This window comes from Anas platyrhynchos, chromosome 2 (genome assembly GCF_047663525.1).
Source record: "Anas platyrhynchos isolate ZD024472 breed Pekin duck chromosome 2, IASCAAS_PekinDuck_T2T, whole genome shotgun sequence".
Classification (NCBI taxonomy): domain Eukaryota; kingdom Metazoa; phylum Chordata; class Aves; order Anseriformes; family Anatidae; genus Anas; species Anas platyrhynchos.
Window position 1 is genome coordinate 158758853 of NC_092588.1, and position 12446 is coordinate 158771298.

Genomic DNA, 12446 nt, shown 5'->3' on the forward strand with positions numbered 1-12446 from the left:
AAAGACCTTTGAAGGATAAATTCTAGAAATGATGGACCAACAGCTTCGGTGTAAGAGGGTTTTGGTCACGGCTGATCCGTACTGCACATCTCCCTGCCAACCACTAACACAAAAAACACGACGCGTCATTGAGCTGCGCTGGCATCAAACAGCAACCGCACACGCTCGGAAGCCTTTTAGTATAACTCAAGTCATCCAAGAACCACTGCATCCACTCCTAGCAGCAGCAAGCACTTACCTTCCCCAGCGAGCTCTGCCATTACGGCTGCACCGGACGAGCCCTTGCCGCAGACCCCAGGGACAGATTTGGACGTCCAGTTCTGATGTGGCTGCTAACCTTAAATCACCCCGTTATGGCTCCACGGCGTAGCCCTGACACAAAATCCTTTCCTTTTCCCAAACAAAGAACATTTCAGCTCAAATAGCTAGGTAACGGGGAGGGGAAAACCAGCATTAAAATACTTTCATTTAGCTTATAGCTCTGTTTTTTAAGGGTGAGAGCACAAAGGAGCTCCAAACACGAAGGAAAACCCCCCTCCTATTAAACCACAGCCAGCCTGCCAAGAAACACCCGATCGGGTCAGCACCCCGGGTTCAGCTCGTGGCAAAGCAGTGGGTGGGTGGCCCCCAGCCGAGCACCCAGCACCCAGACCCCTGCCCCTTCCCAGCACCGAACACCTGAAGTTGTAAAAGTGGGTTCTAAATATTCAGAAAAACATCTGGGCTGCCAAGCCCTACCTCACATGGGTTAGTGTCCCTACAAACAGCCCGTGCCAAGTCTTCTCCTCTAACTCCTTTCCAAGGCAACATTCCCCTTGCTCTTTAAAAAAAAGAGAACAAAACACCCCAAAAAACATGTTTTTGCAGCCTCCTGTCTCAGTGGCACGGCTTTTGGAGCCAGGAAGTAGCCACATCTCCCAAAGTGTCAAGCTGGAGATGCTAACGCGCGGGGAACGGTCCTCAGGGACTGCAACTGTAAGGCTGGGGTTATTCTCCATATCCTTCTTAGCACATGCAAAGTTAAAAAAAAAAAAAAAGAGGAGGTATTTTAAATACTTCATGACAAGGCATTTCACATAAGCCATCTGTTGCTCAATGTCAAAGGAATTACTGAACACGGAACACCCGAGATCACTGAGCGCTTATACAATAAGTGCGTTGCCCTGTTGTCCCCTGCTTTTAAAGTGCAAATTCCTGCTTCTAAGGGACACCAAACGCTACGAAACGGGACTCTCAGCTCCTCCAGGCCTTAAAACCCCGGCACGATTCAGACACGAGCCCCAAATACCCACAGCAGGGCCTGGGACTAAGCTGGGTCCTGCAGCTGCCAGCCTGGGGAAACAGCACAAGGCGGCTTTCATGCACCACACGCAGCCAGGACGGGGCTGAAGGTTTCAACAAACAATTATCGTTTTCTGTCAGCGTATCTGCCCTCACAAACAGCGTTCCCCAACGTCCCTGCGCCCTGTAGCAGCACCCTTTACTAACCAGCTGAGTCCCCCCTGCCCAGCAGGAGCCCCCGGTGTGTTTTTGCCCATCGCTGGCTTCCTCGCTGCTGGCGTTTTGGCCACGGAGGAGTGGGACCGGGGAGGTTTGTGCTGGGACATCAGGATGCCCTTCTGCAGCAACGTGGGGTCATAAAACCCACGCCACTACCGTGACAAATTTATCACCAGCCACGCTCCCGTTGCTCCTGGTTAACAAGGGCTGGTTTCCTGCTACGCAGCACAAGCTGCCCATATTATTATTTGAACCTCTTATTTTTCGAGCTGCGCTTTAGAGACACGGAGAATTCTCGTGGATTTGAAGACCTGGCTAATCTGGAACTGGGAACGAGCAGATTCACAAAGGCAATTCTCTGTCCCCTCGCTGGCTGACTCCTGGACCTGGGCCGTGCTCGCTGCGGTTCGCTGGGTTCTCTCCAACACGGCCACGGCTTCCTCGGTGCCCTCGGGGCTGGAGACACCGGGCAGGCAGCACCGAGCTGGGCAAGGTCAGCTCTGCTCACTGCGTGCTCTCCTGAAAGAGGCCGTGCGTGCACAGCAGAGTTGCCACCTGGGCTACAGGAAAACGGGATTAAGGGCGAAGCATCCCCCGCACAAAGCAGCACGACCCAGCTCCAACCACAGCGTCCACCGGGAGCCTTGCAGACACTCTCTAAACCCCAGCAGCGCCTACAACAATCACCCGTTTCTTTGTCTCCCCAGCCAAGAATCACTTCCCAATTTTTAAAGGATTTTCCGCAGCGATATTTTGAAATCCAGCGGGTGGAGGGAGGGGGGTTTCTTTACCCAATTTTAATTACCTCGCGGAGCCCACGGAACAAACAGAGGTATCTAATCTTTACAGCCGGTAACGCCGATAAGTGCAGCCTAATTATGAGCGACAAGGGTTGCTTCGGAGCGTGACACAGATAAGGGGCGTACGGGGCTGAGATCCGACCTGCGGGGCTCTGCTCGGGGGGGCAGCACCGGGAGCAGCTCCTGCCAGCCGTGGGGACCCGGTGCTGCTGGACACCGGTACCAGCCCGGGGTCACTTCACACACCTGAAGTTTTGTGGGTTCACAGGGCTCTTCCAGCTCAGGATCACGATGCTGCTGGCGACCGGTAACGGCAGGGAGCAGGGGCGCTGCTTTTTGTGTTACGGTTTCTTACCAACAGCCATGACCCTGGAGCTGCTTTCCCAGCCGGTTTCAGAGCTCACAACAGTGCAGGGCCCAGCCTGGAGCCGCTGTGCTCGTGTCGGAACGGCCAGGACCGGTAACGAGACCATCCCCAAGCGGTCCCCGTGCCCTGAAGCAGCCCCCCAGGCTCTATTTGAGCAGCCCCCGGTTACCAGAGCCGCTCCTCCGGCTCAGTTTAAGCAACCCCCGGCTACCGGAGCTGCCCCCGGTTACCTGAGCTGCCCCCCCCAGCCCTTCTCATCCCGAAGCAGCCCCCGGTTACCACAGCTGCCCCCCCCCAGGCCCTATTCGACCCCCCTCGGCCCAGCCCCCCCCCAGCAGCCGCCGCCGCCGCCTTTGTTCGGGCCGGCCCCCGCTGCACCCCCCGCCCTTTAGGCCAACACCCCCTCATGCTCCCGGTGTCCCCCCCCCTAAAAACCCCTCACCTTCTTGTAGTGCTTCCCGAGCCACACTCGCACCGAGTCGAGCTGGGACACGGTGTCGGGGCTCTCCCAGAACTTGCCCGTCGGGCCGCCGTCCTTCCGCCGAGCCACCGACAGCGCCGCCAAACCCGGGCCGCCCCCAGCAGCCGCGGCGGCCGCCGCTGCCGCCGCCACAGCCACCGCGGCCGCTCCGGGCCCCGCTCCTCCTCCTCCTCCTCCACCTCCTCCTCCCGCCGCCACCGCCGCCGCCATTGTTGGCCTCCCCGAGCGCCGCCGCCGCGGCCCTGCGCCTCCCCCCCGCCCCGCGCCGCGCATGCGTCGAGCGCCGCCCGCCCCGCGCTCCGCCCCCGCGGGGGGGACCGGGAAACCCCGCCCCGCAGCCACCTCCCCCCCCCCCCTTCCCTCCCTCCCGGTTCCTCACACACACACACAGGGCGCGGCCGCCATCTTGGCGCCTGCGCTGCGCCTCACGCTCGCTTCACATCTCGGGGGGTTGGGTCGCCTCACAGCCCGGCTCGGGGTGGTTTTTGAGCGGCTTTTATTATTATTTTTTTTATATATATATATTTTTTGGAAGAACTTCTTTACCGAAAGGGTTGTGAGGCATTGGAACAGGCTGCCCAGGGAAGTGGTGGAGTCCCCATCCCTGGAGGTCTTGAAAAGACGTTTAGATGTAGAGCTTAGGGATGTGAGGTTGGACTTGATGATCTAGAGGTCTCTTCCAACCTAGAAATTCTGTGATTCTGTGCGATTCTGTGACAAAAAAACACAGCAGCCTAGCAGAGCCTTAATGAACCGCTCCATAGGAGGAAGCCTATGGACCTCACTGCCACAAAGTGCTACCAGAAACAAAGGGGAGGGTGGCAGCGCAGCACCCGAAGCGAACAATCCAAAAATCACAGAATTTCTAGGTTGGAAGAGACCTCTAGATCATCGAGTCCAACCTCTGACCTAACACTAACAGTCCCCACTAAACCATATCACTAAGCTCTACATCTAAACGTCTTTTAAAGACCTCCATGGATGGGGACTCCACCACTTCCCTGGGCTGCCAAGTTGTGTGGAGAGCCCTGCGCCCTCCTGCAGCTGCCCATCAAGCCCACACACTTCCTCACAGCTGTCCCTTGGGAGCTGTAATTACAGTAATTACAGAACTTAGGTTCTTATTTTTTTCCCTTCACTGTTCCCAAACAGCTGAGCCCTTGGTATAGGGCAGGTAATTTTTGTGTTCCTGTGGAGAAACAAAAAGCATTTACCTCACGCAGCTTCAGCTCAGGCTGTTTGTTCCCTAACTGGCTGCCACAGGATGTGGTAGAGTCCCATTGTCCTCGGGCTGGGAGCACTGCTCCTTGGTGAGCAGAGCATACAGAGAGATAATCATCTCATAAACAGTGTTTTGGGAATTAAAAAAAAAAAAGTGGAAGATAGATAGGGAAATTGAGAAACATAACTAGAGAGTAAATAAGGTGCGAATGTACCCTATTTAAAACTACCCAGTTTTGATGCTGACAGTCTTTAATAAATTCCCGAGTGAATCTTAAGCAGAATTTGTCTGCTTTCATCAGAAGATCCCAGAGCATCGCTTGGGAACAGGCAGGGGTGCGGAGGCTTCCTCTGCAGGGAGAAGTAGTGCTGGGTCAGTCAGCAGCTGGGATCACGCTCCTGGGCTCCATCTCACAGCCCGAAGGATTTCAAACAGAGACAGATTCATGGGAGCCAAAGCACATGAAAACATAGTGCTCATTGTGGCTTCAAAAAAAAAAAATAAATAATAATAATCAGATGGACTGAAATGCAATGAACTGATCTGCACCAAGTCTTCACTGCTGGGTATGTTCAGATTTACCGTATCTTTCCACAATCACATCTAGTACTGTGTAGTAAGTCATTATGAGCCAATTTTCTCCAATTTTCCTCTTCGGAAAACACATTTTACTAATGTTTAATTTGTGAATCCCATCATTCAAAATAAAAAACAAGTGACAGGCAGAAAATAATCTGTATGTAATTATACAATACGTCAAATTCTAGTAAAGAAAATTGAGTATACTTTCATACTTCAGTTTTCATTCAATTACAGAAAAAAATGTGAATGGCAAAGTTGGGGGCTTCTCCAATTTTCACATTTTTCAAACCAACCTAAAGAGCAAAGTCCTTGGTTCACACAAACACTAACAGAAACCTGCACACAGGTGGGGTGGTTCCCCATTTCACCCTAGAGCTTCTTCTTTTTTTCCTGAACTCCCCATTTTGGTACAAACTAAGGCACCTACCCCTACCTGCCAGGCTGCAGTTACCTGTCTGCATGTTTGTAGGCACCGTTACACCAGGGAACCAAACCCCTCTGGCAGAGGGCAGCCTTTGAGCTATGTGAACACTAAACCAGAGTATCACTGAATGAAGAAATTTATTTTACAGAACGTGTCTAGGCTACGCTTGGGTATTTTTTTACTGCCACTTTATCAAATCTAGACTGAAAACAGCTCTGCATCAAAATCATCCCGATATAAAAACATTCCTGAGCTTACCCCAAGTTTCTAGAGCTCCTCCCGCCCCTGAACACTCCAACCCAGAAATAAATACTTGCGAGGAAGGACACTTGGGGAGAATAAAAACAACCAAACATCCAGAAATCTGAGCTTCACAGATCATTTTGAAAGGCAAAGTGCTGTTCCCACACCTTGGCATGCAGAATCCAGAAGAGAAAACATGCGAGGCTCCCAAGGCCGTATGTTCTGTGGAGTGAAAAGGAGAGGAAGGAGCAGTTGCTGGAATTAAGAGCCTAGAATCATGCTCAAAGAATATTACAATACTCACCTCATCCCAGCCCCAACACCTGCTGAAAGCTCACACCCGGATCCAATTTAGAGCACTAGCTCTGTTTGCCAGTGTGCCCACGCAAACCCAAATTTTAAGACTGGTAAATACTTCAGAGTTCACATTTCCAGGATCACCAGTTCAGCTATCCATTGGTGGTGTTGAGTCTACTGCCTTGCCACCTCCACTTAGGTTCCTTTTCTTCACAGGCTCATCTGAAAAGGCTTCCAAAGCAAATGCTGCGCACTTGAGCCCAAACACAGCACAGATCTGGTACGAAGCATAAGACAGTGCTTGTGAGACTATTCGTAAGGATGGAAGGGAAGTTCAGTTCTTCTGGTAGCTTCAGAAATTAATCTATGGCAAAGTTAATTACCTTCTGACAAAAACAGTAATCTCATAATGTGGGCAACTATCTGAAACTATTCACTGTCACATAGGTAACTCAGTCCCACGCACCAGGAGTGATCTCAAACTCCAGATCAATGTTATTTTAGAATGACAACAAAGAAGAAAGTTTGCTTATCCCATTCTGAATCCTTTAGCCAGCCCATGTCTCGGCACTCACAGCAGCTGAAGTATCCTTTGAGCCATAGGTAGCTCAAACACCTTTCATGGAATTCACTTTATATACCAGTGTAATTCTTTTAGAAGTGTACATGCGAGCTAAGGCCAGCTAAATACTTAATACTAAAGTACTAAATATTAAGTACTTAATACTAAAATAACTTGGTGAATAGTTACCAGCCTCTACAGGCTTCCATTTCAGACTTGTTTCAATTTTAACTTTCCCTAGCATTGCCTTTACACACTTATGCTACAGTATCATCCTGCTCTGACCACTGGTATTATTTTCATGTCAAGAACCCAATACTTCTTTGCCAGATCCCTGGAGAACAGACAAGCACCACCTTCCCAGAGTAACCTCACCTCTACTGCTTCACCCAGCATTTCCAGGAAGATCTGGCGTCCTCACCTCAAGACAGCATCGCTCTGGTCCTGCTGTTCACAGAGGGACTGCAAGTTATTGCAAGCCTCAGGGCTACACGAGCTAGTAGAAGAGTGCAGGTACAGATCATTAAGGCAATTAAACCCAGTAACTGGAGGAGCTGGCAGAGGCTGCCCAGCCCATCAGCCATCTGCTTTGTTGGAGGACCCAAACCAAGGCAGCTTTTGGAGCACGGTTAGTTAGGTAAAACAAGAAACCCAAGTAAAAGTAAGATCACTGTACAGTGAAAAACGTGAGCTGAGATGCATGGTTTGGGCCAAACTGCTTTATCTGTTCTACACAAGATGGTCACACGGCCTAATTGGTCCTTTAACTAAGCAATTAAAGCACTAATTTAATTAAATTGGTCCTTTACCTAAGCATCTCATGGCTTCTTGGGCTATCACTGCAATCCTGAGCATGCAGAGAACAGTTAAGCATTAAGAGAGGAAGAAAAAAAACACTTGTGGAAAATAAATAAGACAAAAGCAGAAAAGCATACCAGCACTAGAGGGAACTGCTACAGCTGAAGTTACCTGGAGGCACTCCATCGTTCTGCCCAGGTGACTGCACTATTTTGGCCTTTTTCCAGAAGTGGGGATTAAGAACAAGATGCTCTGTCAGTCCCTCTCCCCCCTCTGCTGCTCACCAACTTGTGAAAACACCAGAAAATGTCAGCTTTGGGAGAGAAGCTCTGATTTTAACTGATTTTTGGTCTCAAAAATAGGAAGCTCTCAAAATATAACAAGAGGAGAGACAGGCCTACTGCTGCTCCCACTGAGGGAAAGGCAGAGAGTTCAACTTTTACTCATTTTTACCAAAATAAAACAAAAACATGTATACTCAAAGCAAACCCAAATTTTAAGAGCAGTGAACGCTCTGGAGTTCACATTTCCAGGATGTTTCAAGAGGCTGATGACCCTACACTGGGGGCTTCCCCCACACTTTACGTGCCAAAATTAAGTTTATAAATAAATACATGTTAAGCAATTAAGTTCTTTACTATTAACTTGTAGCTAAAATAGCCCTGTAACGTGTTTTTAGCTCCATGCTTAAAAAAAGGAATGAGCAGAACGCGCTCAGCACTCAATTCAAAACCAACCCATCTGGTTGGGGAAGCACTGCAGCAGGCACGCAGCCAGCCAAGCGCCGCCTGTGGAAACAAGCAAGTAGCTGCTGCTGTTCGTTTAATAACAGCATCCAAAATGCATTTCCTAGCAGTCCATTAGCAGCAAAGCCCGATCTGAGTGCCCCGTGTGCCCGCAGCCCCAAGCAATGCTAGGTAAAGGAGGTATTCCCCAGCTCCTCTAAGGCTACTCCCCCTTCTCAGATCAATTTTCCACAGCTTTTCTTTCAACTCACCATCGCCCAGCTGCCAGTGAGAGGGATGTGACTGCAAGAAGGGGCTGGAGGAGTCTCTGGGGACGCGGCCAGTGCATGGTGCAGAGAAATGGGTTTTTGTGCCTGAGGACTGGAAACAGGAGAGCTGTGACTGGATGTTCCTTCGAGCTGCCTTTCCCCTTCCAACAACAAACCTGTTCATAAAACACGAACAGAAACCCAAGGTGAAGTCAGACCGACCTAAGACCGGTTGGTTATGTTGCTACCGCTGTAAGGTTACCTCCCCCCAAGGGAAAACAGAGCAGAAAAAAAAGGAATTAGAGAATAAATGTAACACGAGAGCCTCAAACGGAGCGCCAATGCTCTGCAGCTCTGAACGTGTCAGCTCCAGAAGGGTGGTTGTTTCCCAAATACAGCAGGAGGTGAAGAAGTTACAGCCCTCAAGAACAAAAATACAGTCCAGGTACAGCCGCTTTAAAAAGCTTACCTCACTGTAGAACTCGTCAGGCTTGTCCCACCTCTAACGACCTCTCCAATTACTAACCATGCTGATTTTAATACAAACGTGTTCTGCTTTGAAGTGCTGCGTAACCTTAACTTGATACACTTTCTATGTCAGTTAACTTTTTTTTTTTTTTCCATTTGGGACTGGCTTATTCCACGCTCCACAAATGGAGCCATCTTCTAAGCCTGTTGTGCCAAATGACTCCACTAGCCAAATCTTTCCTACAAACCCAGCTCTGTGAGGACCTTTGAGTTAAAAAGTGTGTAAAAATCCTCCTGCACCATCCCTTAGTGCATACTCTCCACGGTCGGTGTCTCACACCCCCCCTGCACACATACTGCCCATCAATAGGGATGGCTTTTGTGTAAGCTTGTGGCTACGTTTGAAAAAAGAAAGAGGTATAAGGAAACCAGATCAGTTAAAAGCCAAACAGCTGCTGAGCAGTTGATAGAATTATCCTGGTGTGTTGCTCAAACACCCTCCAACAGGTTCCTTGCATTTGTTCATCACGTCCTCAGCTGATATTGAAGGGTGTATATATTGTGGGTATATCATATTGAATATCTATATAGTGGATATTTCATATTGTATATATATATATTTTTGTGGATATTTCATATTGATATGTGATACCTCCACAGCACTGCTCTCAGGCAATAAGATCCATCCCCATCCAAGGCTAAATTACCTCAGCTCAGACTGAACATCGTGAAGTTGTAGCTCAGGTCCTGACTGCCAAGAACACCACTGGAGGCTGCTGATGTGCTTTCAACATGAAGGGTTTTGGGTTCTTTTGTTTGTAGTATTATTTTTTTTCCTATTTCCATCGGGTTTGTTCATTACAGCTTGCACCAGCAACCGCAGAACATAGTGAGTACTGCACATGTAGGAATTGTCCCCTTACAAGAGTGTCAAGGAAACACAGTCTGTAAGCTGGCCATTTACGTTACTTTAAAAATATATATTTGGCATAAAAATATGTCTTTTAAAGAACGCCAAATGGAACAGCAACCCCAGTTCATTAAAGAACTAGGATATGTTTTAGCTGGGTTGCCCTCTTCTGAGCTTGAAACTAGTTTGAACCTTCTGTCACTCACCTTAAACTGCCATCGATCATTTTAAAATCATCAGCTGATATGGGCTGATGAAGAATGAGAAAAAGTTGTCAGAGTTTTGCCAAGGAAATATTGATTTAATCTGATTTAAAACAAAGGTTCGTAACAGCTTCTTTTTGGGTTGCATTTTCCCTACCAAAGAAAGAAAGAATAGCAAGGGGTGCTTTGTTTGTTTCTTTGTGTTTTTTTTTTTTTTCTTGTTTGTTTGTTTTATCTTGGCTAAAGCAAGAATTCCTGCATCCTTCCAAGACAGTCAGAATTTCTACAGCTTACAAATTGCTGGACTCAGTTGCTTGGATGTTACTATATGACAGAGGTCAAGTTACCTTCCCCTGGAAGAAAGGTTGCTGCTGACTCCATTATACTTTGGCTGCCCTCAGGTACTGGTTAAAAGCCCACATTTAATTTTTTAAACGTCACCTCAAACTCAGTTTTATTTAACTTACCGGAGGCGAGCAGAAGTGAAGAGGGTAGCTTTGGGAATGCACTGCTAGTTGGATCCTGCTTCTTTCCAAAATTGGACATTTTCAGAGTCCTGAGTTTATGGCTCAGCAGTCTGTGCAATCTGTCCTCTCTTAACAAGGTGTCAAAGTGTAAGTGGAGAGGGTTGCCTGAAAAGAAAAGTTATTTTGGTGACCGCAAGATTTCTCTTCACACACATCATTAGCAATGCGCATCTGTCAGTACTTTGATAAAACAGGAAAGTGGCACAGTAACTAAAGTAAGTGTGGTTGATTGCAGGCTTTCCCTCCCTTTGGTGCTGGGATACAGAGTGAGGAGCACGAGCACAGCCCCAGATCAGCAGCCTCTGTCCTGGCAACCTGACAGCCTGGACCTGGCAACTGAACCTTCCCACCCCTGCAGCGTGCTGAACTGAACGACAGCCAGCTACATGCTGCTTGGCACTTGTTTGCAGCCTTATTCGAGGAGCTGAGATCTAAGTAAGTTATACCAAAATCATTGTGGAGTTATGCTTTTGCAGTTGCGCCGTCAAAAGGGTATTGTCCTCGTGGTCCCTCAACCCGCTCACAAACTCTGTAGTGCACATTCTTCTCCTCCTGTGGTTAAAGGCACTGACAGTGCTGCACTCTTCAGATATTTGAACAGGAACTAAATGTTAAGTTCCACGGCATTAGGAAGCGTAGTTCATACTAGTACAGAACACACTGAAAAGGCCACCAGTGTTTCAGTGCAGAGCCTGTCAGACTCAGTGATTTCACACACACAAAACTGGTGCCAGGGGTCTGCCAAACCACCACCACACAGCCTGTTAAAAGCAGTGTTAGATTTTAGATTTTGAGGCTTTCAAGTAGCTCTCCAGGGCAGAGGGTTAAAAGGAACTTAAAATAATCGTTCTGCAAGTCTCCAGAATTAGGCTATCCCTTAGAGAAGGCACAGAGTTGGTTCTACAAGCAGTGATCCAGCTTACAGTAAGCAAGTTATGGCAATCGCCTCGGACACGAGCCAAGGCACAGCATAGTCTCCAAGGCTCAGAGATCTCCAGGCTGCATCCTTTTTGCACTGAAGATGGAGTGTCTGTAGGTGAGCTGCAGAACGTCACTGGCTGGTTTTCATTACCCTCCAGAAACGTGGTTACAATTTAATTCACATATTTTTAAACCTCCTTTATGTAAGGAGGGAGAACAAAGAGTGCAATGGCTCAGCAAGGGATCCTTTTAGACTTACCTTGAGATAAGGACAGTATGGGATGGAAGCCAGGGTCCTGTAGGGCTATCTGCTCTCCTAGGGACATGGTATCGGGGTCTATTGTCTGGAGAGAGGTTTTGCAGCTACACAGGATGCAAGAGTTGGGCCATTCACAGCTGCACTTTGTGGTGAGAGGTTTCAGCAGCTAGCAGAAGAAGATCAAACAATTGGAAAGGGAAGCACACTTCAGATTTAATAAATAAAACTGAAGTTTAGACCTAGTACTTCCAAGTCTGCATTCTATAGGTACACTAGTTTCCATTCACTGAGAAACTGAAAGGCACCTCTCCGGCATAACCTTCTCCAGGCTGAGGAGATGCTCACAAATACAGAGACCCCAGCACAACTAACAGGAACCAGCAGCGGATTTGCAGGGTGAAAAATAACGCCAAGAGTCAGAAATGTTTTAAAACTGGAGTGCAAGAGCACTACAGCAGGCTGTTTCTCATCTTGACCATGGATGAGCTACCATATCAAGAATATTAAGGGCTTTAAGGGACTTGTTTAGTGTTGGTCTCTACTTTTCTATTTCCAAGCTAACAGGGCTATTACTTTGCAGCTCTAGTGAATCTGCAATATTTGTTTGCCTTTTTTTTTTTTTTTTTTTTTTTTTTTTTTAAAGAAAAGGAACACTTCAAACATATCCATGCTTTTTCCCATGCTGCTCATTCTCATTTTCCTTAAAAGCTCCTTACAGCTCTGGTGCTTACAAAAAGCTTGATAAAACTGCTAGGCAAGCCATCCTCTGACAGCAGCATCTGTCACTTTGGCCGACATTGTCTTATTCTCCATTTTTAGCTCACTTGTCTATCTGGAGTGTAAGCTGCAACTGAAATAGCCCTGGCAGTTTGCTCAACCACTTTTTCC

General features: G+C 48.1%; 1 protein-coding gene across 2 annotated transcripts in view; it reads right to left on the bottom strand.

The window, feature by feature from the left end:
• SMARCC1 (SWI/SNF related BAF chromatin remodeling complex subunit C1) overlaps positions 1-3436 on the bottom strand; it is a 78798-nt gene extending 75362 nt beyond the window's left edge. The window contains exon 1 of one of the 2 annotated variants that reach the window (XM_072034060.1): positions 3110-3436. In XM_072034060.1, coding sequence (XP_071890161.1) covers positions 3110-3421 — 312 coding nt within the window. In that variant the 5' untranslated portion in view covers positions 3422-3436. The remainder of the gene's footprint in view (positions 1-3109) is intronic. The other variant, XM_038173890.2, reaches the window with a different exon arrangement.
• Between the last annotated feature and the right edge of the window lie 9010 nt (positions 3437-12446).